The sequence below is a fragment of the Eutrema salsugineum genome, unplaced genomic scaffold (assembly GCF_000478725.1).
Source record: "Eutrema salsugineum unplaced genomic scaffold, Eutsalg1_0 scaffold_5, whole genome shotgun sequence".
NCBI classification, from domain to species: Eukaryota; Viridiplantae; Streptophyta; class Magnoliopsida; order Brassicales; family Brassicaceae; genus Eutrema; species Eutrema salsugineum.
Window position 1 is genome coordinate 7441416 of NW_006256612.1, and position 23136 is coordinate 7464551.

Below are 23136 nucleotides of genomic sequence, written 5' to 3' on the forward strand. Positions count from 1 at the left end.
TTTCAGTTTTGATTAAATTTGGATTGGAGCAAAGAGCTAGCGACAGTTGATTTGGTCATGACTATATTAAACTACTTTTGGACATTTTGACCAAATCATGGATTATAAACTATATTAAGTTCCTCACATGTTAGAATAAACGAGTTCAATTATGATGATCCATTCTCAGAAATATTGCTAGGAGATTCTATTTATCTCTCTTCAACTGTATGAAACATTTGAGTTGCACAAAATTTATATTTACTAGTCACAAATTACGAAAGAGCCATCTCTCGTAAGATTGATTCATGGTGACCCAAATGTTTGATTGAAAGAGAAGTTTATTACACAGTAACTGCATCATGCATGTCGACAAAGGATGTAAGAGGCTAGCTGCATACTGTTGTCACATGCTTAGGAGTCCTAAAAGATACTATTATATACAGAAGAATGTATCCAAATATTTCGAGAAGATAAGCAACATACAAACTTGTAATGGATAAAGAAATGTTTTGTGGTAAAAATGAAATCACAATGCTTCACATACGCAAAACCGCAGAATGAGTGCGCTCATACATATCTCCAGCCCTGCCATGACCCACGAGAGTTCACTAACTTAGCCCTTAGTTTTTTCTTTGCTTCCTCCACCCAATAGATCAAACAAATTATAAGACTATGTTGAAAAGCTGCTTTGAGTATCATCTATAACCTAGCTTCTTAGATGACGTATTCTGAGATCTTATAAAAGAAAAAGAGTTTGTGCATATTCCGAGCTTACCTATTGCTGTTGTTCACCAGAACAAGGTATAGCGGATCAAGAGGAGAGAGACGGCATAGCTGAACTACAATGACTACGCTCGTGCCAAAGCTGAGAATTTTTTTTAAAAAATATGAATGAAAAATCCTCTTAATTAGGTGATGAATGGATCCGTAAAAAGAGTTAAAACTTTGAAATAAATTGTACCTGCCAAGAGATAGTAAGAGAGCAACCCAGAGAATTCCAATGACCCAGCTAGATTCTTTATAGACAACCCAAACCTGAAATATAAAATAGAGCAAATGACTCATGGAAGAGCAAAATATGTAAAAACCCGGTTAATGCAGAGTATTACACTACGATCTCATGACCATCTAGTTCATACAGCATAGTATTAATCACCATCCAAAGCACTAGTCTAGAGAGTTCAAAACTGAGTTTTGTAGCAAACCAAAAGGAGACTTGAGTGTTTTGATGCAGTGAGAAGTTTTGAGACTTACTGACAAAACCGCAACATTAATGTAGAAGTTAACCAGTAAAACCACCATCCACCTGTGTAATAGTTAGCGGATAAATAAGAAACGCCAAGGACAGAATCCACAGATTGAAGACTGTGTCAAATGATTCAAATAACAAAAACAATGCAAAACAAAATAAAGAAAGGAAATAAAAAAAAACTCACGGGTATAGAAGCTCCATGCGGAAAGGAGAACCATCAGTCAAACAAGTGTAAATCAAAGCTCCTAACATCACACATCCTAAGGCACCAAACACAAATCTTGCAGTGACGACAAGGGATTTCTTGTCTCTGAGACCCACTCCATCCCTAACAAGAACACATTATGCGATCATGCGCTCAGGAAATTACAGTTTAAAGAAGCCATCAAATGTTAACATAAAAAAAAAAAAAATTCAGCAGATATGATTTTCTCATGGACATTTTGCGAGCAGCTACAGGTTTGAATGAAATCATAGTATCATTACTTTAATCATTGGTTACTACCAATTAAAGTAAGCTGAACTCACAACACAGAAACAAATTAATGAAATGAAAACCACATACTTGATCGAATCTCGCAGTAGCAAATAGTACATAGGATCTTCTGAAGCCTCTTGCGTTGTCAGCTTGAGAAGTTGCATAAACAGATACACACAAGTCGTGAGGCTGAAAACCACAAAGAAGAAAAAAAAATTCCAAACACAGACGAATTGTTACAACAAAGTGTCAAGAAAAGAAAGAAAGAAAGAAAGAAAAGTCATGATTATGTTCGTCCATGGACCTAATATTGATGTTTTTATGAAAGTACCTGCCAAATATTATTAGCAAAATTGCCCAGAGTATAGAACCAAACCATGTCGATTCCTTGTACACAATCCAGACCTGAGAATTGAACATCATCAAAATGTGGAAGAATGGCTTACGTAGAGAAATTAGCGGAGGATCTGGAATTAAAACATACCGCAATAGGAACAATGTTGATGTAGAAATCCAAAATCGTCGTAGCGAACCATCTAAAGCGCAATGAACGAACATGAGTAAATACAAAGACACAGGCATATATGTGTCTCGGTGATTGTGCAAATGAAGCGTCATGAGAGAGAGAGTCGAGTTTTTACGGTGTGAAGACATCTCGACGGTCAGGTAAGGGAAGGCCATCGGTAATGATAGTGTAGATAAGTGTCGCGAGCATGACGCAGAACATAACCGGTAAAAACACTTTTAGTCCGGTGACTAATCTAGTCGTCGCCATTGTTAACACACACCGAGAGAGAGGGAGAGACGAGACGAGAAATCGCAGGGATTGATTGATTGATGATGATGATGATCGAGGGAATTCCAAAGGACCCAAACAAGTGGGAAAGGAAGCGCCACGTCCTTCACTGAACCGCTAGATTGGTACTGATTTTGCAGACTGAACCGGATTCGGTTTAGCTCCAAATGAATTACAGAGCCTTTGATACATAGAAAAGATTTTCAAAATTTACAACACTTGCAGAGTTTTATAGACACACAAACACTGACACACACACACAACAACAACAACAAAAAAAAAAGCAACAAATGCACAAATCAACAGAGCAAGAGCTGCATCTTCAGCAATCAACAAGCACATCCTCCTCTTTGCTCAGGCTCAGACTCTGGAATCCCCTGGAAATATCTGCCATAATTGCCACAAAAAAAAAAGGATTGAGATTTCTTGTTTTACATGTTGAGTTTCAACGGGAAAGTTTTGGTGATACTGATCCACGTACATATCTTGGTCGCGCTCATTCGCTAGGGCAAGTTTGTGATGCACAAGAACGAGTCATCTACATTGTAATCTTCTTTAGCCGATGTCTCGAAATAGAGTATGTTTCCCTTTTCAGCACACCATGCTCTTGCTTTCTTCTCAGATACCTGAGGTTTATTAAATTAATACCCACAAGGAAATATATGCACTTACTAATAAACTCCACACTGCTACAGTATCCGTATTATATCAGTCATATCCCTTTGAACTTGATGACTGGTTGCTCATCTTCTCAGTTCTCAATTCAAGTTTCTTAATTTTGTCTACTAAAAGCTAAGTTCTTTACTTACCACTCGGCTATTTCCTCCATCAATATCAACCTTGTTACCAAGCAATATGAAAGGGAATGCCGTTGGATCCCGTGGGCTAGCCTGGGGAAACGAAGAAAGCATTCACAAACAATTCAGTCACAGAAGAAGAATCTTTCTTGCAGACAATTAAAAAAAAAAAACTAAAACCAAAAGAGAAGTAGAGCCAATTGGAGAAGAAAGCTAAAAGAAAGAACCTGCTTAAGAAACTCTTCGTGCCAATTGTCGAGAGAATCAAACGACTTTAGGTGATTGACATCATAAACAAGCACACAGCAATCTGCACCTCTATAGAATGCAATACCAAGACTCTGGAACCTCTCTTGCCCAGCAGTGTCCCAAATCTAAAGAACACACATAGACAATGATAAAACAAAACAAAACAAAAAAAACAAGCAGTGATCAAGTAAAAGAAACACACTTGCAATGTGACGAGCCGGTCATCGATTTGAAGCTCCTTGGTGACAAAATCAGCTCCGATCGTGGCTTTGTACTGTTGACTAAACTTGTTATTCACATATCTACACAGAAACCTGCTAAGGTCTTCACAGATAATCCATACCAGATAGCCCGAAAGCGACTGCTCCAAACATTATTTTTGGCAAAAGTTGAAATTTTTGGCAAAAAGTCGAATTAAAAAGAAACCCAGAATCCTAAAAATAGAAAAGTGAGAGAAAAAGTCGTATAACTCTAGTGAGGATACTGATTCATCAACGATGTTTTTCCAACCCTGAGAAATTCGAGGGGAAAAAAATGGAGTAAGAGAATGATCCAGCAGGTAAAAAGTTCGTATTTTTATCACAGTTAATGAAGTTAGGAAGGTATAAAAGTGAAATTAGCTAACCCGCTATCTCCAAGGACGATAACCTTGAGCAGAGTTCGTCTTCGAATCGACATGTTCACCGTATATATACGAGCTCTCTGTTCTTCCGATTCGAGAAAGCAGAGAAGAGAAAAGTAAAAAAAAAAAAAAGGAGCGCCAATTTGGATCTACTGTATTTGTTTCATAAATAGAAATAATTCCTCCTTTTTTCATAAGAAAAGGAAATTGATGGGATAGGGAGACTCGTGGGGTTTATCCAGCTTTAAAGAGAGAGAGAGAGGACACATTCTTGGCCGACGCCATTTTTTATTCCACTGTTAATTCTTGTGTAGTAAAACTGTCACAAGATTAATTGAGATCACCATCTATAAGAATAAAATGAAGAAGTCCTTATCAAAATTTTCTGTTTTATTGTTAAACACTACTAAAGAGGAGAAAATGGTCGAAAGAAAATCAAACTAAGAAACAAAAAAGTACAGAGATATCTGCGATGACAAAGAAACAAAAAGAAAAAGAAACAGGTCATAATTTTATAGTATTAAAGAGAAAACAAAAAGAGTGAATATTGTTAAACAAAACGTCACTAAGATGAGACGATTTCTGTAAGATCATCATCAAAGTACCAAAACTTTTAGTAAAGCAAAAAAAAAAACGAATTCAAAAGATGATTTTGCGTCAAACCAAACGTATAGAGTCAAGAGGTTCAGGTTGGTACATCATCATCAGTATCCAAACGAAGACGAGAGCCATTCTCGTGTGTTTCCTCAACAGCAAATGATTCGTCCAAGAACCCTTCAAGCTTGGCACTTTCGACGCAACTAGAAAACTTTTCCGCAGCATCAGGGACATCCAAAGACAGATCCTCAAGCGACTCACTGACTCTTTTAAACCCTTTGGTCATCTGATAAATTGTCACTAGTCCCGATTCAAAACACACTTTCAGTAGCTTCCATAGTCGCTCCTTCTTCTCTTTCTCTTCTATGATCCTCACCACTGACTTCTTCACAACTTCGTGGTGGAAAAACGGCATTCCCAGTTCCTTCACGCACCTACAAGCTTCTTTCAGGTCTCCACCAGATACATACTCTTCCAGGATAACTTGAATCTTCTCTTTTACTTCGGTCACAGTGGCACCCGGCGAGTTTGTTTCAATTCCTCCTCCTCCCCAGCAGCGTAAGATCCTTTCACCCGAAAGACGTGCTTTCAGCAATGTTTTCGCCATTTGAATCACTTTTTCCCCGGCGGTTGAACCCGGCTCGGGAGTCTGGTTTAACAGTTCTTCTAAATCCCGTGGAGCTAAGACCTCGTCGACCACAGCTCTGGCCAAGAACATGGCAAGGTCTTCAACGACCACTGGGTTGTCTAGAGCAGTGTCGTCTGCAGATTCTATGAGCATCGAGAATGCCTTTCTGACATCTTTGGGAGGGAAACCAAGTGACGAGACAAGAACACAAGCCATCTCTTTCTCTCTTTTCTTTCTATCCATCGCTAAAGTTATCAGATACTTAACAAAGATTGCCCGTAGCTGACCCGAAGATGCACTCAGCTCGGTTTCTAGACAATGTACGACCTCTGAAGTGTCACCTGAGAGGAAATATTCTCGAACGATCGACTTAGCCTTGTCTTTAAATTCATTGGCGCTGGAGTTTTCAAGTGACTTTTCACCTGGATCAGCGGAGAGAGATTTCAGAGAAGAAGCACATAACCATCCTTCAGAAGCCGCTTTTGAGATGAAAGACTGTAATATACAGCGTGCCTCTGGTATGTCAAGAGACAAATCTTCAATTGAATCGATGATTCTGCTAAACCCTTTGGTCACTTGAGTGGAGTTTATGAGACCAACCTCAATTGCTTCTTTCAACAAATCTAGCAGCCTAACTTGGGCCTTTTGCCTTTCCATTGCCATTATCAGCGCCCGTTTGACAATCTCATGATGAAAAAACGGAACTTTCAATCCTTTAATGCATCTAAAAGCCTCTTTCTTATCTCCACTCATCACATACTCTTTCAACAAGTCATTTATTCTTCCTTTCACATCTTCAGCAGTCCAATTATCAGTCCCTCCCCATCTCTTCTCAACAACTTCAGCGTGAAGCGGAGTTGCAAGATAGCTCTTCTCAGCCTTTTTCAACACCTCTACACCTTTGGAGTCATCTGGCAACAAATTCATTTGTTTCTTCAGGAACGCTGGCGGAAGAATGTCGTCAACAATTGCCCGAGCCACAAACACAGCAAGAACATCAACTGCATCCGGAATATCTACGGATAGATCATCAGCAGAAGCCACCAGCTTGTTGAAACCCCTGTAAACTTCTGGGGGATCAATAACATCAGCATAAAGCGTAGACAACAGAAAAGCAGCCATTTCTTTCTCCTTGTCATGTCTATCCATAGCCATGGAGACTAATTTCTTGACAAAATAATAACGGTATTCAGCCATTCCAAGCTCCTTGAGCTCATTAGCAACTGATACAACATCATTGGTGCTAAAGTATTCCTCGACAATTATCGTGGCCTTTTTTTTGTACTCACTTAAATCTGCATCGAAGCTTGATGAATCTGAATGCCCATTGCCCTGGTTTCCACCAAAAGTTATCAGTTTGGATCTATATTGATAAAGGAATCGGGAGCACAAGGAATCCAGTCAATGATATACCTCAATGATGTCACAATTTGGGTCAGTGGGGTGATCATCTTCTACACCAAGCGACTCTTCCCAAGTTTCTTGGCTCCCTTCCACTGCAGCATAGTGAGAAAATTTTACAACCATCTCACAAGAAACATAAGGATACCAATATCCAGAGTAATTAGAATTGGCAAAGGCTATACCTTTTGAAGGGAGACCGTCTTTAGAACAAACAGAATGTCTATGACTCTTTAACAAATCCTCTGACATCTTGGCCTGTGGCAATGGCGATCCTGGGGCCTCGAGAGAGGAAGAAGAAGATATTTTCAATTGAGAAATGCAGAGAGGATCCGTTTGTTCCATAGAAGACTCTACAAGATCTTGCTGCTTGTTGAACTCCATCTGAATTCCGAATCCCTCCAATTCCTCAACTTTCGTTTGTCCCACGATTAATCAATCACCATAGTCAGCTGGAAATAAATGTTTTGTTGTGGTCCAATTTCCCACACAAAAAAAGGAGTCAGTATCAAGAACAAAGTAACTAGTAAAGCCATTAAAACCTGCGATTTTGCTATATGAAAAAAAAAAAAAAAAAAGCCATCACGAAAAAGAAGCACACTCTACGACTCAATTCCTTCTCTTTTTTCTTGGGTGTGTGTGTGCCAATTTTCAAGTAAGAAATCTCCAATTCAAATCAATCACCCGCAAAGATTAAAACTTTACCAAATAATCACAACGACGAATGTAAAAAGAAAGTTTTGCAAACGGATTCAATACCCAGGAATTAAAAACTACAACAAATAATGGATTTAGGTCAATATAATTCATCGATCCACGAGCAGAGAGTCGGAAATTACCAACGATGCATTCGAATCGCGTAGAAACCCCGCAGAAAACAAAAACATGATAATAGTAAAAGAAAAGGAATCGATTCCGCGAAGATTACTTGGATCAAAAACATGAGAAAGTAAAACACAAATCTGAATTGAACAAAATCAAAAAAAAAAAAAAAACGCAGAGTCATCGATTAAAGATAAGAGAGCGTACTCGAAATAAAACGTGAAAGACTCGGCCGGAGTGACACAGCACGCCGGCGATCAAGCAGGCGTCTCTGTCGCTTACTTTTTTTTTTTTTTTTTGGTATCTCCTTCCTCGAGTCGAACACGATTGTGGCTCTGTAACTGAAAATATTATTTTTTTCTTTTTTTTATTTTTATTGGTTATTTATTTTGGCCCTTTTTAATGGAATCAGCGCCTTAAGTAAACAAGTCTCTTTTTTGGTTTGCATTGCCCGTAATTTGCTTACGTCTACACCACTAGGCTCTCGACATTTGTTGCTTCCTTTCCCCAACCACGTCTTATGCGAGTCATTCACGCTCCTTCGCTATTTCTTTCTTTTTTTTTTTGTTTATTTGCTATAATAATATATTTTAGATAACATTAAATTATTTAATGAAAAATATCTATTGTTTTTTAAAATATCTCGGTCACACTTTGGTTAAATTCGGTTCATTCCATTCGTTTTATCTATTAAAATTCCCCAGCTCTATGTAACTCTAGAGTCTAGCCAAAGAGCTGACAAAGGTAGATCATGCAAATTCTCAAGGTATCACAGAGATTTTGTGAAACTGTCATTCTTCAAACCATTAAGAGAGTTCTTTATCTCCAAGAGTGTATAACTTCATTTTCCATTCGACAAAAAATTCAAGAATTTGAAGCAGAAACAATGGATTTGGAGAAAACAAAAACAAGTGGCTGGCTATATATCTAAGGAGTTAGGACCAAAACTGTTTGTCTCTCTAGATGCTTCAATGGGCTTTTCTCCTTGTACCAAGCCCACACTTTTATCACCATCTAATGAGCCTTAACGCGTAAATCCCACGCAGTCAACAATAGGAAGGTACACCTCGCAGGTCCCATCTGTCGCCTCACGAAGCCAAACCTTCCTCCCCACGCAAAAAAAAAAAAAAAACAAATCCATAATAAATATTTAATAAAAAAAATTAATAGAAAATATGATAAAGTATGCAGCAATCCAATTGGAAGGAAAACGCCCTTTCCTGTAGTTTGGTCTGTTCTCAGATTCTGATTTGCTCACTGAAACAATTGTTTTCTTCTTTGTGTGTGAGTGATGGAGTCTTTGAAGACGGGTTCATGTCTGGTTGCAAACGGAGCTAAACTAGCGCCAGGTTTTAGGTTTCATCCGACCGACGAGGAACTGGTTGTGTATTATCTCAAGAGAAAGATTCGTCGGAAAAAAATGAGAGTCGATGCAATCGGCGAGACTGATGTCTACAAGTTTGATCCCGAGGAGCTTCCCGGTACCTTTCCCATTCTCATTTGCTTTGCCTGTAATATTTGGGATGATTTGCTCTGTTTTCCATGAAATTACAGTTGAAAGTATCGATTTTTAGCCCCTTATATGTGATTTCATACGATTGATTGCTGTAAGTGAACATACATGAAAAATGGACTTTGGAATTATGCAGAAAAAGCGTTATATAAGACTAGGGACCGTCAATGGTTCTTCTTCAGCCTGAGGGATAGGAAACATGGAGGTAGGTCAAGCAGAGCGACTGGCCGTGGATACTGGAAAGCAACAGGGAAAGACAGAGTCATCAAGTGCAGTTCACGCCCCGTTGGAGAGAAGAAGACGCTTGTTTTCCACAGAGGCAGGGCACCTAATGGCGAGAGGACTAACTGGGTCATGCACGAGTACACCTTGCACGAAGAGGAGCTCAAGAGGTGCGGAGATGTGAAGGAAAGTTTCGTCCTTTACAAGATTTATAAGAAGAGCGGGTCTGGTCCTAAGAACGGTGAGCAGTATGGAGCTCCTTTTATAGAAGAAGAATGGGCAGATGATGATGATGATGTTGTTGATCAGCTCATTGCTTCAGCTGGTATTGGCAATAGCGCATTGGCGAACGGGCTTAACCAAACTGAATTGGATGATAACGATATCGAAGAGCTGATGAGACAGATCAGAGAGGAGCCTGGACATGTCAGATTGTCAACAGTGCAGCAGAATAATCTGTCCAGAGTGAACTCTAGCGTGGAAACGTATAATCAGGTGAACCAGGCAAGAGATGCGTATTTGGAGATCGACGATCTTTTGCTCTCTGAACCTGAACCAAGTTATGCGGACAACTGGGGCCAGGATGAGTCCGGTGTCCTGAATGATAATGATTTCTTTGATGTCGATTCATATTTCCGTGATTTGGACGCCACAGGTCCTCATCTAGAGCCTGTCAGTGTTGGTTTGGGAAATGGTTTTGAACATAGTCTTGAGGTGAATACTTCTTCGGTGACTGACCAGGCCAATAATAACCAGTTCCAGCAGCAGACGGGGAAGAACCAAGGTAGCAACTGGCCACTTCGTAACAGCTATACCAGAAAGATAAGCAGTGGATCGTGGATGCATGAGCTAAACAGTGATGGACTTACCGCTTCCCGGTTTGGTGAGGCGCCTGGTACAGGTAAACAATAACAGATTCTCCCCCTAAATGTCCTCTGGGTTGGTTTTCATTTGGATCTTTTCTTACATTTGCAGGTGATGCATTTGAATTCATAGACCCTCTAACTTCTGGTGTAAGTATTACTAAGGAGGTAGAAGCGACAAAAGGCGAGTCGAGTCAGTTTGCTTCTAGTATATGGTCTTTCCTGGACTCGATTCCTGCAAAACCAGCGTTTGCTTCAGAGAATCCATTTGTTAACCTGAACTTAGTCAGAATGTCAAGCCGTGGTGGTCGTTACAGGCTTGCTTCTAAAAGCACAGGTAACAACAATGTTGAAAACGATTCAGCAGCGAAGAGGAAGAAGTGTCGAGGAAACAACCACCACAAGGGTTTCTTCTGCTTATCGATCATTGGAGCTCTTTGTGCTTTGTTTTGGATGATCATAGGAATAATAGGAGTTTCAGGGAGGTCTTTGTTGTGGTGAGAAAACCCAAAAGGTCCAAGACTTTGGACGTTAAGAGAAAGAAAGGCTCGTTTTGTGTGAGCCGTTACAGCGTTACTGAGTAAAATTTCTGTAATTATTTTCTTAGCTTTAGTTAGATTCATAACCTATGTAGTATCTGGTTATTCATAACCTATGTAGTATCTGGTTTTGTTTTTTGCAAATCTTCCACCATTCTGCAGAACGAAGCTTTAATTATTGGTTCCAGATCACATTTTTCCATATGGTTTCAGCGAGCTTGGACTATTCTCATGAGCCTGTTGATTCTTTGACGTAGTTGTTTTGTTTCTTATAAACAAAGCCCAAGTATCTTACACTTTTCAATATACGTATTTTTAAACATATTTTATTTCTCTTTCTTAAATTACAACAAGTTTGAACAATTCTTAAATTGGATGTTCCCACTCCCACACATACATGTAAGATTGGGTAGAATTTTCAATCCGATTCGGTGTCGAAGAGTGTAAACACATTTCCACCTGTGTGATTACAATTCGACAAATATTGGGGAAAAGTCCATATAAGTGTACACAAAATTGATTGATTGGACACACAAATTGAAACAAAAAGGGGTAAAAATTGAAAGAGTTGGTTTCTGGTGGGGGGCAATTTGGGAAAGATAGGAAGCTGCAAAAGGAAGAAACAAATCTTTAGTGTGATGATTTAAGAGGATGCAACATGGAAAGAGAAGAGCCACACGACATGTTAGTAAGTTCACGTTAAGGTAAGTGGTCTCTGCAGTGTTGGGTTGGGTGGAATCTTCGGCCGGTTTGGTCCTTTTTGACTGCGACAATTTCTTTTCTTTTCTTCTGTTGGGTGAAATTGTGAATGATGTGGAAGAAATCTACTGCAGCCTATACATTGTACTAAAGAAAACTTTAATTTGTGACAACCATTATATTTCATTAACAGTTTTAAAATTTGTAACAAAAAAAACAGTTTTAAAATTTCAGATAATAATCATCGTCCTTCAAAAAAATGTTACGATACACTAAAAGCATTAGTTTTGGATACGTTATAATCTACTAAGCATACAATTTAATCTATACATAAAGTTATGTTAGCCGATATAGTTCACATTATACACTAAAAAAAAAGAGAATATATGTATCTATATATATATGGTGCATATGGAGATGAGAAACCCTAATACATAAGACAACACGTATATCAAATAGAATTTTGATCGCGACAAAACCTAACAAAATCAATATGCATGTGCGGAGACTTTTTTGGAAAACAAATTGACATTTTGGTGAGTTTTATTGTACGAGCCGATTCCACTTTGTTTTAGTGGTGTCTTGTTCACGCTTGCATGCGGCTGCCGTCTGGCGCCTGCTGCTGCTAAAACCAACCACAAAACTCTTGGCTCTTTATTTTTCAAATATGAGTTATATATTTGGATCCGAGTCAATATCATTTGTATATGTAATAAAAAAAAAAATATATTTCTATTGGTTAGTAGTCTAGTAGATGGAGCATCACTAAAACTTCAATAGTTTAAATTATATTGAACTTTAAATGAATGTATAAGGTTTTGTTTGGTCTTCTCCGATTTAATATCTTAGAATCGACTATTACTATTCATAAAGTATGTGGATAAGTTTTCATTTTGTTTTATGAATCTACTTTAATGCCAGTATTAACCATGCATGTAATTCAAATCTTTGTGTTCACATTGTTCAGTCATCAGTGATGTCATTATGAATAGATATCATTAAGCTTCTGTACAGAAGACATCACTGAACAGTCTGAAATTATATTACTGAAAAATTGGATAGCTTAATTATAGATATTAATCAAAAAAATTGTGAATGAAACTTATTTGTCTTCTCAACTCAATGATTTTGACCTAACCTTATATGATTTTTTAATGCCGTAGGTTTTCATGAGTAATCAAATGCTGAATTCAAGATATATGACTTTTCATATAGATATTTGAGTGATATATATATATATATATATATATACCAAATTCGACCCAAAAAAATCTACCAAGAATCAATCTTTAATTTAATCAACAATACGACACTACATGAATAGATTATGCTTCTTTCACTTAGAGCTGGAATGGACCTACAAGAATCCAAAATCAGCAAGTTGATATGTCATCCATAACTTAATTAGATTGATGTATATATAAGCATATATTCGATCTTTCACGATTAACACAAATCAATACACTAAAAACAAAAGTATTGGCAGGTGAGAATGTATGTCTATTAACTCGTAGGGAAATGCAACACAACGAGGAATAATCAAGGAAAGACAAATTACAGTAACAAATCAAATCACGACAATATGATCCGAAATAGTAAATACTGAAAAGATGGTGAAACGAAATTTATTCTTATCACCATATGAAGTCGAACATCGTAGTTGTTGAATTCGGGAATTTGGAAAATGGGCATTTTTCTATTCTTTATTCTTTTATGTGGCCAATAATTGAGAATATTGGAATTAGAATTCCGCAAAGGACATTATTACAAAACTTTTTATTATATAAAATTATCATTTTCGTTTATGTGCTTGTTGGGGTGGGTTCGAATCAAAACATGCCATTCCCAAGTATAGCCACTGTCCCATACCTTTGACATTATCATGATCATGTATGCATGGTCATATCATATATATAATATATGTGCTCAATAGCATCCACACTCTACTTATGTTACGCATGCATATATTTGTGTGTGTTTGTGTGTGTATGTGTGATTCATTAGTCGTTACATATATATATATATATATATACAGCCATATCAAGTCAATAGTAAATAGCACGTTTATTAATATTCGTTGCGAGGGTTCTCGTCAACAATTTTTTTTTTCTGAATAGGGACATTAACTTTTAGTTACAAACCAGAGAGCTATGACAAAGATGTAATTAAAGTCATAATAGGCAAGGGTGAGAACACAGCATGAACGAGGCTTGACCATGGAGTTACACAATATAATCTCGTCAACTTGAGATGGATTTTTTTGTCAAAACAAAAAAAAAAACTTGAGATGGATTTATCCAATAAAGATGGTATTTTTTTTATAGGGAGTGTGTGTGATTTGTATATATAGATGCATGTAAGGCACTATGCCAAACAAGTGTTGATTATTCTCATAATCCTTGGCCCAACTTCGTCACGGCATCTTTTGTCGTGAAGGTGTGTCTATGTGTGTGCATCTTTTACTTAGCTCTCCCCTTTTCACACAGTCAGACGTACACGCACTTACCCTTGCGAATATGATCAATATAATTAGTAAAAAGAGCACTTAGATTCATATGTACATATATTCTTATATATTTACAAAATTACCAAGTAACTCTTTTATAAACCCAAAAAAACCTCATCCATTAGAAATACCATATACACTAGATGAAAATATAAATGCTGATTATTAAGATAATGATGATAGGTTTCTTTGTCCCTAACAAAATGGCTAAACCACGTTTTAGAGGGTACTCTTATCATTTAATTGTTGTTTAATGTGTCATATACTTCCTCTGTTCAGAATTATTTGATGTTTAAGGTTTTTGCACACAGTTTAAGGATTCATTTAAATTTTATTTTTTCTATATTAAAAATATTATTTATAATTCTTTTAAATATCATTCAGCCAATAAAAAAACAATCTGCAGAATATAAAAGGTCAAAAACTATAAAAATTCATTAAATTTTGCATTGAAAAGTGAGAACATCAAATAATTCTGAAAAAAAAAACCTTCTAAAACATCAAATAATTTTGAACAGAAGGAGTATTTCCGTAAGATGTTCTTTAACGTGTTATTTGTCTACGTAGACATTATTTAATTTATCAACTAGAAGTTTTAAACGGATATGCTAATGTTATTTAGGGTCTGATTGGAAAGGACTGTGGCTGTAGATTTTAATTTTTGACTGTAACTTTAATGATTTTTGGCTGTAAAATAATGGTTGTGATTTTTTTTTTTTTTAAAAGCTACATGTTTAGGCTTTTAAAATTTAAGTGTAGATTACGTGAAAAAATAGAGAGAGAAAGTTGTGAGAAATTTAGGAGCAGTTTATTTACTTTAAAAACTGTTAAATCAATAAAGTCTGATTGGATACTTAATAATTTTTAAAAATTTTAATTTTTTCTAAAGTCTTTACAGCTTTAAAAGTTTATTTGCCAATTAGAGCCTTAGCTTTTGCGAAACCGAGACGTGTGAAATAGAAATATTTCTATAGCATATTAACTAGATCCCTCTGTAGATTTATTTATCCGTAGTACCCCCTATCATTTAATTGTTGTGCGATGCGTTAATTTTTTGTGACATGTCAGTTAATTTTATCAATTAGATTTTTATTTTAGTCATATTCTTTTTGCTTTTGACATATAAACATGTGATTTATTATTTTGGTACTATATATTAAGTATTATTTAGCGTCTTAATATTAATTTCGACAATTGACTTTTTGGTCTTGAGGTTCTATGTTCTTAACTAAAATTCGATCAGCATTCTATATAGAACCATTTCTCTCTAGATTAGGAATAATAGTTAGCCTATATTATCATGATGAAGTAACTCTTTGAACATTTGAATTTTGAAAGAATTAAACTAGTTAATGACACAAAAAACAGTTAATCTAGTGGATGAAAAGGTCATCTTTTTGTTGTTATAATGTATGACATCAGACAATAGTTGTATATAAATTCGATACCCATGATTAATAAAATTGTTTTTATATAACTTATCTAGATATTTAGCCGTTCCCAGTGTTGCCCAAAAGCGAGTAATTATATGTGCATCATGTGCTTAATTTTTATTTTAAAATAATCTAATTTATTCCATGTACTATCAAAAACAATATACAAGTGGGAGGTCATTGTGATTCTTGTGAACTCGATTAATTAACTATGAAATCTTGTGAGTTGTATACCTGAGGGCCTGAGGCTGCGTGATACGACATCGGTTACGCGTTCCGGCTCGACCGGTTTAAACGTGGACCGTATAATAGCTAGTGGTGGAGACCGCAATCCCACTTGGCCCATGAACCGGATAGTGATTATACTCATTCTCTTATTTGTTGTTTTTCTTTTGCCTTTTTCTTCTTATTTAATAATTCAAACTAGAATTTCAATTCTTTTTTTATATTCCCTTTGATCGGGAATAATTGGTACCATATTTATATGCGAAAAAATGCTCACAAAAGATATTCTGAAAGATATGAAATTCAAAATGTATAATCAAAAGAACTTATACATATAATGTATCTAGAAAATAATTGCTAACATTAAGGTATGCAGAAAAATCTAGAAAAAAAATTATGGAACTAAATCAAATATACAGATTTATTGCTATCTAAAATTTGTAATTAAATTATAATATTACATTTCAAAGTAGTTATTTTTGCATTCAATAACAATTTATTTTATTTTTATTTTTTTTTGCCGAAGGGTTGCATTACACATCTTGTGTGCAAAAATCTTGCATTGCTATATAACCAACTATACACTTCTCGACTAATCCCATGCATGAAAGCCAACGTGATTGAGAAACCTTTATCCACATTCCACCATATATTGATTGAACCAAAACCTATTCCCGAAATTTCATTGCGTAATGTGAATTCGTTCGTTGGGAACTTGAACTCATTTACGGTCATATTTTAACTCATATTTCTGGTCAATGAAAGATATCAAATCTTTGCGAGCAACGCTATTCACTGCGTAACTGGATTCCTTGACGACAATAAACTCAGATAAGCTGTAATTACAAATTTACTACTTTACTGACGTCGGCTTGTGATTGAATCTTAAAAAAATGGGTTGGTTTGGGTGGATATCTTTTTGGAGAGAACAAAAGTGTGGGTAGGTGATTTACATCGTCATCAAATATATAGGGTCAATCTGAAATTATACCTTTTTGAGGAAAAGAACAAACGAGAAAATATTTGGAAAGACAAATAGTGTGTGTCAACTTCATATACATAAACTTTTGTAAAACCCCCAAATAAATAATTTTTTTTCTAAAACAACAAAAAATTATAAATTAAACAAACAGTAAATAAAGCTTAAATTCTAAAGACATCCAGCTAGATTTACAATTTAAGCTTTGGGTCCAGAATCTGTGAACTTATAGAGAAACCAAACACTTATGCCAATTTCTTGGCCACGGGAATTAGGTCTGGGCAAAAAACCCGGATCCGAATATCCGAACCGGAACCGAACCGAAATGGAGGTACCGAATCCGAACCGAAATTTTTAAAAATATCCGATGGATCTTAAACTCTTATACCCGAAGAACCGGAACCGAACTAGTACCGAACCGAGAACCGATTGGGTACCCGAATTATCCAAAGTATAATTATATATCCTTCTAAATATTAGTTTTTTTATATATATTTTTTTGATATTTGGTATATATTTCTGGTTTTACAGATATATTTTCTTTATTTTTGGGACTTTTGAGTATATTTTTAAGTTTTGATATATATATTTTTGAATTTTTGTTATTAAAAAAGTGTGAGTCGAATTAAAAATTTGAGGCAAAAGATCCGGATCCGATTATCCGAACCGGAACCGAACCGAAATAAAGATACCGAACCCAAACCAAAATTTATAAAAATACCCGATGGATCCTAACTTCCTCTACCCGAAATATCCGGAACCGATTGGTTCCGAACCGAAACCGAATCGAATATCCGAATGTCCAGGCCTAACGGGAATATTCGATCATTATTTTGTCAAGTTTTAATTGGTTTATAAACTCATGTATAGTTTAATGGGAAGTGACTAATTGGTACTTCCTCCGTTTCACAAAAAGTGTCGTTTTAAGATTTTATTTTTGTTTTACAAAAAGTGTCTTTTTATATTTTCAATGCAGAATTTTAAACAATATTTCAGTTTTGACTCTACTAATTTAATGTATTAATTAGAGAAAAAAAGTATTTAATGCATTAATAAAAGGTAAAATAGTTTTTTTAATAGTTTTTTTAATAAGTGTGAAAAATGTACTATTTGTGAAACGGAGAGAGTAATTTTATACTGTAATGGTGTTATTTTTAGCTCAACTTAAAATTCAAAGGTAATGGTCGGTCTGAACTTCGGTTCAAAGATAGGTATCCCGCCCCTGCTCCATAGGTATAAGACGAAATTTCGTCGATAGCAACTGCTTTCGATTTGACACACAAAAAGAAAAAAAACAAAACGCAAATATGGATAATGTGAGAAAAAAAATAGAAGTAATTATTACAGCATCATCATAACTTATCAACGGTTTCAGTAAACTAATAAATTTTATAAGATGTGTGTCGGCAACAAAGTAACCAAGAGAGGAGTAAAAGACAAAGTGACCGCGGCCAAATCAACGTCCGAGATTAGTTCCTGTCGCCACGCCAGCATAACTGGTGTCCGATCCAGAGTTTGACCGGTTTGACCCGCGTGAGAGGCTAATTAATAGTTAAAACAAAGTAAAAATTAACACGCGTAATGAAAAAGAAGTTTAAGGAACACGGAGTTAGATAAGGAGGCAGTAAATTGTATGGACCCTACGAATTGTGGCCATCTCCGGCTTGGTGCCAAGCCGACCACCTCTAAGTCTAACGAAAAAAGCTCGTGGTTGTATTTTTTGGTGTGAAGCAGCTCAATGGGATTATGTTACTATGTAATGTAACACGTGGCGAACCATGTAATCTATTCCCCAAATTCATAAAAAAGGACCCTTCTCTTTTCTCCTTTCCCTTTTCCTCTTTTCTTTTGCCATTTTTATAACAGTTTTTCGATTGAAACTGGTAACGGTCGTAATTATTCTCTATGCCCCATCTCTCTCGCTGTTTTTCATTATGTGTACAAATTTTAATTACACTATATACCATTTATTCTTTTATTTAATTTTGTGGATATTAATATCTTTTTTTACTGAGGATTAAAACCTCACGAGAAAAGAATGGTAAAACTTGAAATTATATATGATTGGAATATTATCAAAATATGACTGACCAAACCTCTTATAAAACAAAGCGTTGTCGTCTTAAATATTCTTATTCCTTAGGATGATGATTAATCTTTTTCTTATCTGTATTCATGGAAAGAAATTATAAAGTTTAAGAAAAAATTATTTTCCGTCAGATATGGTTATTTTAGAAATTAAATTCTTTCATAATTTAACATTTGTTTACTTCTTTTTATCAAATTCATTTGAGCTGTGCATGGTGTGATTCTGTCATCTAGAAGACCAAGTTGCCCAACATGTTGATCTAATTAGGAACTTGGGATACACAGCCTTAAATACTGTTTTGTTTTTTCTCCCTTTTTTTATGTCGTAGTGTCATACTCTCAATTTAATCAAATTATTACGTCACGTTGAAAGCCCTTACAAACATAATAAATATGTGCTGGCATAAGAAAACATAATAAATATGCTTACTCTTATTCATTGACATTAAGACAACTATAACTAGAAATATGAAGAAAAAAGTTAATATAAAATCCAATCCACCTAAAACATCTGAATTCGAATATATTCAAAAAGTTGGGTTATAAGTCTATAAATGCTTTATGGATGCCAATTAACCAAAGTGAAATTATCTGAAAATCATAAATCTAAACATATATATGAAAAAAATATATGAATGACGTGACAAATTTTTTTGACATATCAACAAGTATTGTAATTAGTTGAAATAAAACAACTACGATTAGTCGTACAATTAAAACCAAAAAGAAGATGTAGTAGTACAAATAATGTTACTTTTTTAAAAAAAGGTTTATTGCATAACATGCCCAATGTTGTTAACTTGCATTCGTAAATTGGTTTTCTTCTCATCGATTTTTTTTTTGGGGGGGGGGGGGGTGTGTAGTCCTCCTCTTTGATTAGTATATACAATCTATTGTAATTGACCTATATGTTGGTCATGAGAAGTAAATGTAGGATAGTCACAAGAGAATTTGGGAGTTTTTTTTTTCAGCGAAGAGAAGAGAATTTGGTTTTACATACGTTTTTATTTTATAATTTTTTCATACGTTTTTCAATAATTTTTTCCTATAATATATAAGATATTTTATGATGCTTTGATATAGATGCGTATATGGTGTTAAAATCCGTGAAGGATTTGGGAGGAAAATAAAGCGATCCAGATGCTTGATTCGACTATCTTATGTGATGGTTCAATGGATCTAGAAATTGCTCAACTTACAAAAAGGGGAGATTCTTTACTTAGCTAGATTTAAATATCTTTCGAGCTTATGATTTGAAAGAGATTTGGTTGGTACTAAAATTTTTAAGAATATTAGTAGCAACGTTGTAGTAGCAAGCAGTGTAAAAAGTCCTTTCTATTTCCGTTTGACAAATTTTTTTACGCCTAACTTCCTCTTTCTTATAAAAGATTCGAATGTTGAATAGTCCCCTATTATTTCCGGATGGTTGAATGAGTACGGGTGATTTGCGTATTCGATAAAATTATATGTGAACCAGTTTGACAGACATGTCTTATTATCATCAAATCCTATACACGTTGGCTTAAGTACTTGAGACAACTTGAAACTTGAGAGATATGCGTATCAATGAAAATTTTAAGATCAATGTATTTTTCAACAAAAAAAAAAACAAATCAATGCAAGTTCTTGAACTTTTTCCACTCAGTTTGAGTATGGCAGTCAAACTTATCTAAATACAAAACTAGTGAAATATTAGTTTAATATATTTTGTAATAGAACTTATGATAGAAAAATTATTTAAAAAAAACTTATGATAGAATCATGTAGATAATGATTTCCGATTGGCTTATAAACTAAGTATGAATTTAACCACTCGATTATGTCAAACTTCGATTAGAGTAAGACGTTAAAAACAACGAAACTAGACGTAACAACGAAACGAAGTGGAATACGTAACTGTATAAACGAACACTTTTGCCTCTTTTTCCAAGAAGAAGAAGACTTTGTCTGTTAGCCGTTACTTATTACTTTATTAGGATACAACACAACAGTTAAATGTTAATATAGATAGTGTCTTTTAGTGTTTGTTTGTTAAAGTCAACGAAGTCTCCGATTGACCCCACTTTTTTCTATTGACTAATGAGTCGTTAACGGAGTCTAACTGTTTTCAATTAGTTTTATTTATCTGCGAGTGTGTACGTAACCTCCTCCGTTGATCGAGGCGCGTGAACGTCACTCTTCCCATTGATGACGTGTCTTTTCTCTCTTTCTCATTCTTTCAAAAAATCGCTAATTATTCTTCTTCTACCGACCATTCCAATCCTTTATCTTAATTTTTCTTTTAATCATCCGAGTTTGTATTTGATTTCTCTTTTCTTTATTGTTTATAGCTGTGATATTCCCTTTTGTTATCATTGTAGAGTTTGGTGTTTACTTCTCTTTATTTTCAAAATATAATTATATATAGATCGACATTTAAAACTAAAGTTAATTAATTACACACGTCTTGTGACTTCAACTCGTCTTAAATTTCAACGAAAAGATGAAAAAACTGAAATTTCATTAATATACATAATAAAAGCCATATTTTATGGACGGGTATTTTTCAAAAGTTTGGAAAATCAATTCAAGCTATTATAGTTAAGAAAACACAGCATTGGGAATATCGGACCAAGAAGTTGAAAATCAGAGGAGAATATATTAAGAGCTAAACGAAGAAGCTTTAGTCAAATCAGAAGTGAGGAGATCTGATGATATTAGTTGAAATTTAAACTTATATTATTTTCCGAATAATTATTTTCTTTCTACATAATGAAATTATGATAAACTTAATGGTAAATCAGATAAATAAAGGAAGAGTAACCGTTAAAAATCGTAGTTACAGAGGTCAATGAGTTAACAACTTCCCTTTCCCCTTTATTCCTTTAATGCCATGCCACAAGGTTGTCGATCCCTAGAAATGATCAACACCACGTCATTCGAAATCTCTGATTTATTATTTAATGAATTATCTACAACTTTCGTCAACAATATTAAGTAAGACTTTCGTCTTTCGGTCAAATTGATTTTTAAAAATGCATGCAGACTTCTTTTAGAGTATAATTTATTCTTTTCGTTTGCCCTACTTTGAGTGTTTTTCTGAGCTTTGTATATAGTTTGTAATATGTAGTTCCTGTTTGTGATACTACTAATTAGAAAATATCATATATTGTACTAAATTGTTACAATATTGCAGAAATTACATAATTTCTTCGACTTATCAATTAATTTATTTGTTATGTTCACTTTTTATTCATTTTTCAAATGATTTAATCAACAAAGATTATTAGGAGGTTTAAGAAAAAAAGATTATTAGGGTCTCGTGATTTATATGTTGAGAATTCTCATATAATTAAAGCATAAAGAATGAAGAAAAATAGAAAATCGAGGCAAAACCCATGTTGCCGACTCATTATCAACTACGGGTGCATAATGATGGAACAAAGCACAAATCTTTCAACGCAAACTAACTAGAACCTTCTTTTGGGGTCCCAATCCCGACCTTAATGTTTTGGAATTAACAAAACTACAGTAAAACCTCTATAAATTAATATTTTATAAATTAATAATCACTATAAATTAATAAATTTTGTTAGTTCTAAGTCAGATCAATGTAAAAATTCATCAGATTAGATAAAATAATAAAATAATAATTTTTTTGAAATTTTTATGTAAATATATGATCCCAACAAAAACATAAATTAATAATTATATAAATTTATGCAAATATATATAAATTAATATTCTAAAATATGACTAATATGTTTGTTTTTAGTTAAAGTTGAAATCTCATTGGTTCTCATTTCTCTAATTATTATATCAGTAGTTCTTATTGCTGTTTTACTATATATATTCAAAATTTATTATGATTTTTTGATGTGATAATTGATTTTCTTACATGTAAATGTTTTTAAATGTATTGTAGTGTTATTTTCAATTTTATCATCAATAATACTGATAGTAGCTATAATTTTTTTTATTAGTTTTAAACTTATGAACATGTGTATTTTTATATGGTGAAAAACTATTTTTTGTGATAGTTATGATTTTTAATCATAATTTATATATGAGATTTGTTAAAATTTTTAAATATAACATTATTTCAAATAAATTTTTTAAAAATTATATGCATAAAACAATTTTTTCTATAAATTAATAATCATTAATTTATAGATAAATTAATATCACGATAATTAATAAAATATCATGGTCTCAACATTATTAATTTATAGAGGTTTTATTGTACAAACATTTACCAAAAATAAAAAGTACAAGGCCATTATAATTTATATACCTTCTTTTATAAACAAATGTGGTTTCATGTTAATTTCACAGTCACCGTTACTTGTATTCTTATTATAATGGACCATGAAATCATTTGCACATGAACTGCAATGATACAGTGTCCACTTTTGTTTTGTGGGAGACATTTACCAGATTCTGTTAAATTGAGATTTCCCTTTTAT

The 23136-nt window shown here is 34.4% G+C and overlaps 4 protein-coding genes across 7 annotated transcripts; 1 reads left to right on the forward strand and 3 right to left on the reverse strand.

The window, feature by feature from the left end:
- Nucleotides 1-286: 286 nt before the first annotated feature.
- On the reverse strand, nt 287-2551 carry LOC18992674. Of its 4 annotated transcripts, none has more exons than XM_006416100.2 (9): nt 2354-2551; nt 2197-2248; nt 2044-2117; nt 1800-1901; nt 1419-1562; nt 1237-1288; nt 944-1017; nt 758-847; nt 287-567 (listed from the first exon to the last, which is right to left on the reverse strand). In XM_006416100.2, exons 1-9 carry the CDS (start codon nt 2485-2487, stop codon nt 519-521), a joined length of 771 nt encoding a protein of 256 aa, XP_006416163.1. In that variant the 5' UTR covers nt 2488-2551; the 3' UTR covers nt 287-518. The 4 variants fall into 4 exon arrangements, with proteins under 4 accessions (XP_006416163.1, XP_006416161.1, XP_006416162.1 ...); XM_006416098.2 differs by having other exon boundaries at nt 308-612; XM_006416099.2 differs by having other exon boundaries at nt 308-617.
- A 286-nt stretch (nt 2552-2837) lies between these two features.
- Nucleotides 2838-4393, reverse strand: LOC18992675 (ras-related protein RABG3b). The gene is given in 8 exon segments (XM_006416101.2): nt 2838-2895; nt 2990-3026; nt 3029-3134; nt 3318-3398; nt 3533-3679; nt 3757-3856; nt 4039-4065; nt 4180-4393. Coding segments are annotated over 8 exon segments (609 nt in total). The 5' UTR covers nt 4233-4393.
- A 289-nt stretch (nt 4394-4682) lies between these two features.
- Nucleotides 4683-8106, reverse strand: LOC18992676. Its single transcript, XM_006416103.2, has 4 exons — nt 7832-8106; nt 6988-7254; nt 6815-6897; nt 4683-6733 (listed from the first exon to the last, which is right to left on the reverse strand). The coding sequence occupies exons 2-4, from the start codon at nt 7184-7186 to the stop codon at nt 4862-4864; spliced, it is 2154 nt and encodes a 717-aa protein (XP_006416166.1). The 5' UTR covers nt 7187-7254; nt 7832-8106; the 3' UTR covers nt 4683-4861.
- Nucleotides 8107-8818: 712 nt separating this feature from the next.
- LOC18992677 (NAC domain-containing protein 13) lies at nt 8819-10960 on the forward strand. Its single transcript, XM_006416105.2, has 3 exons — nt 8819-9105; nt 9274-10260; nt 10335-10960. Exons 1-3 carry the CDS (start codon nt 8916-8918, stop codon nt 10721-10723), a joined length of 1566 nt encoding a protein of 521 aa, XP_006416168.1. The 5' UTR covers nt 8819-8915; the 3' UTR covers nt 10724-10960.
- Nucleotides 10961-23136: the final 12176 nt, after the last annotated feature.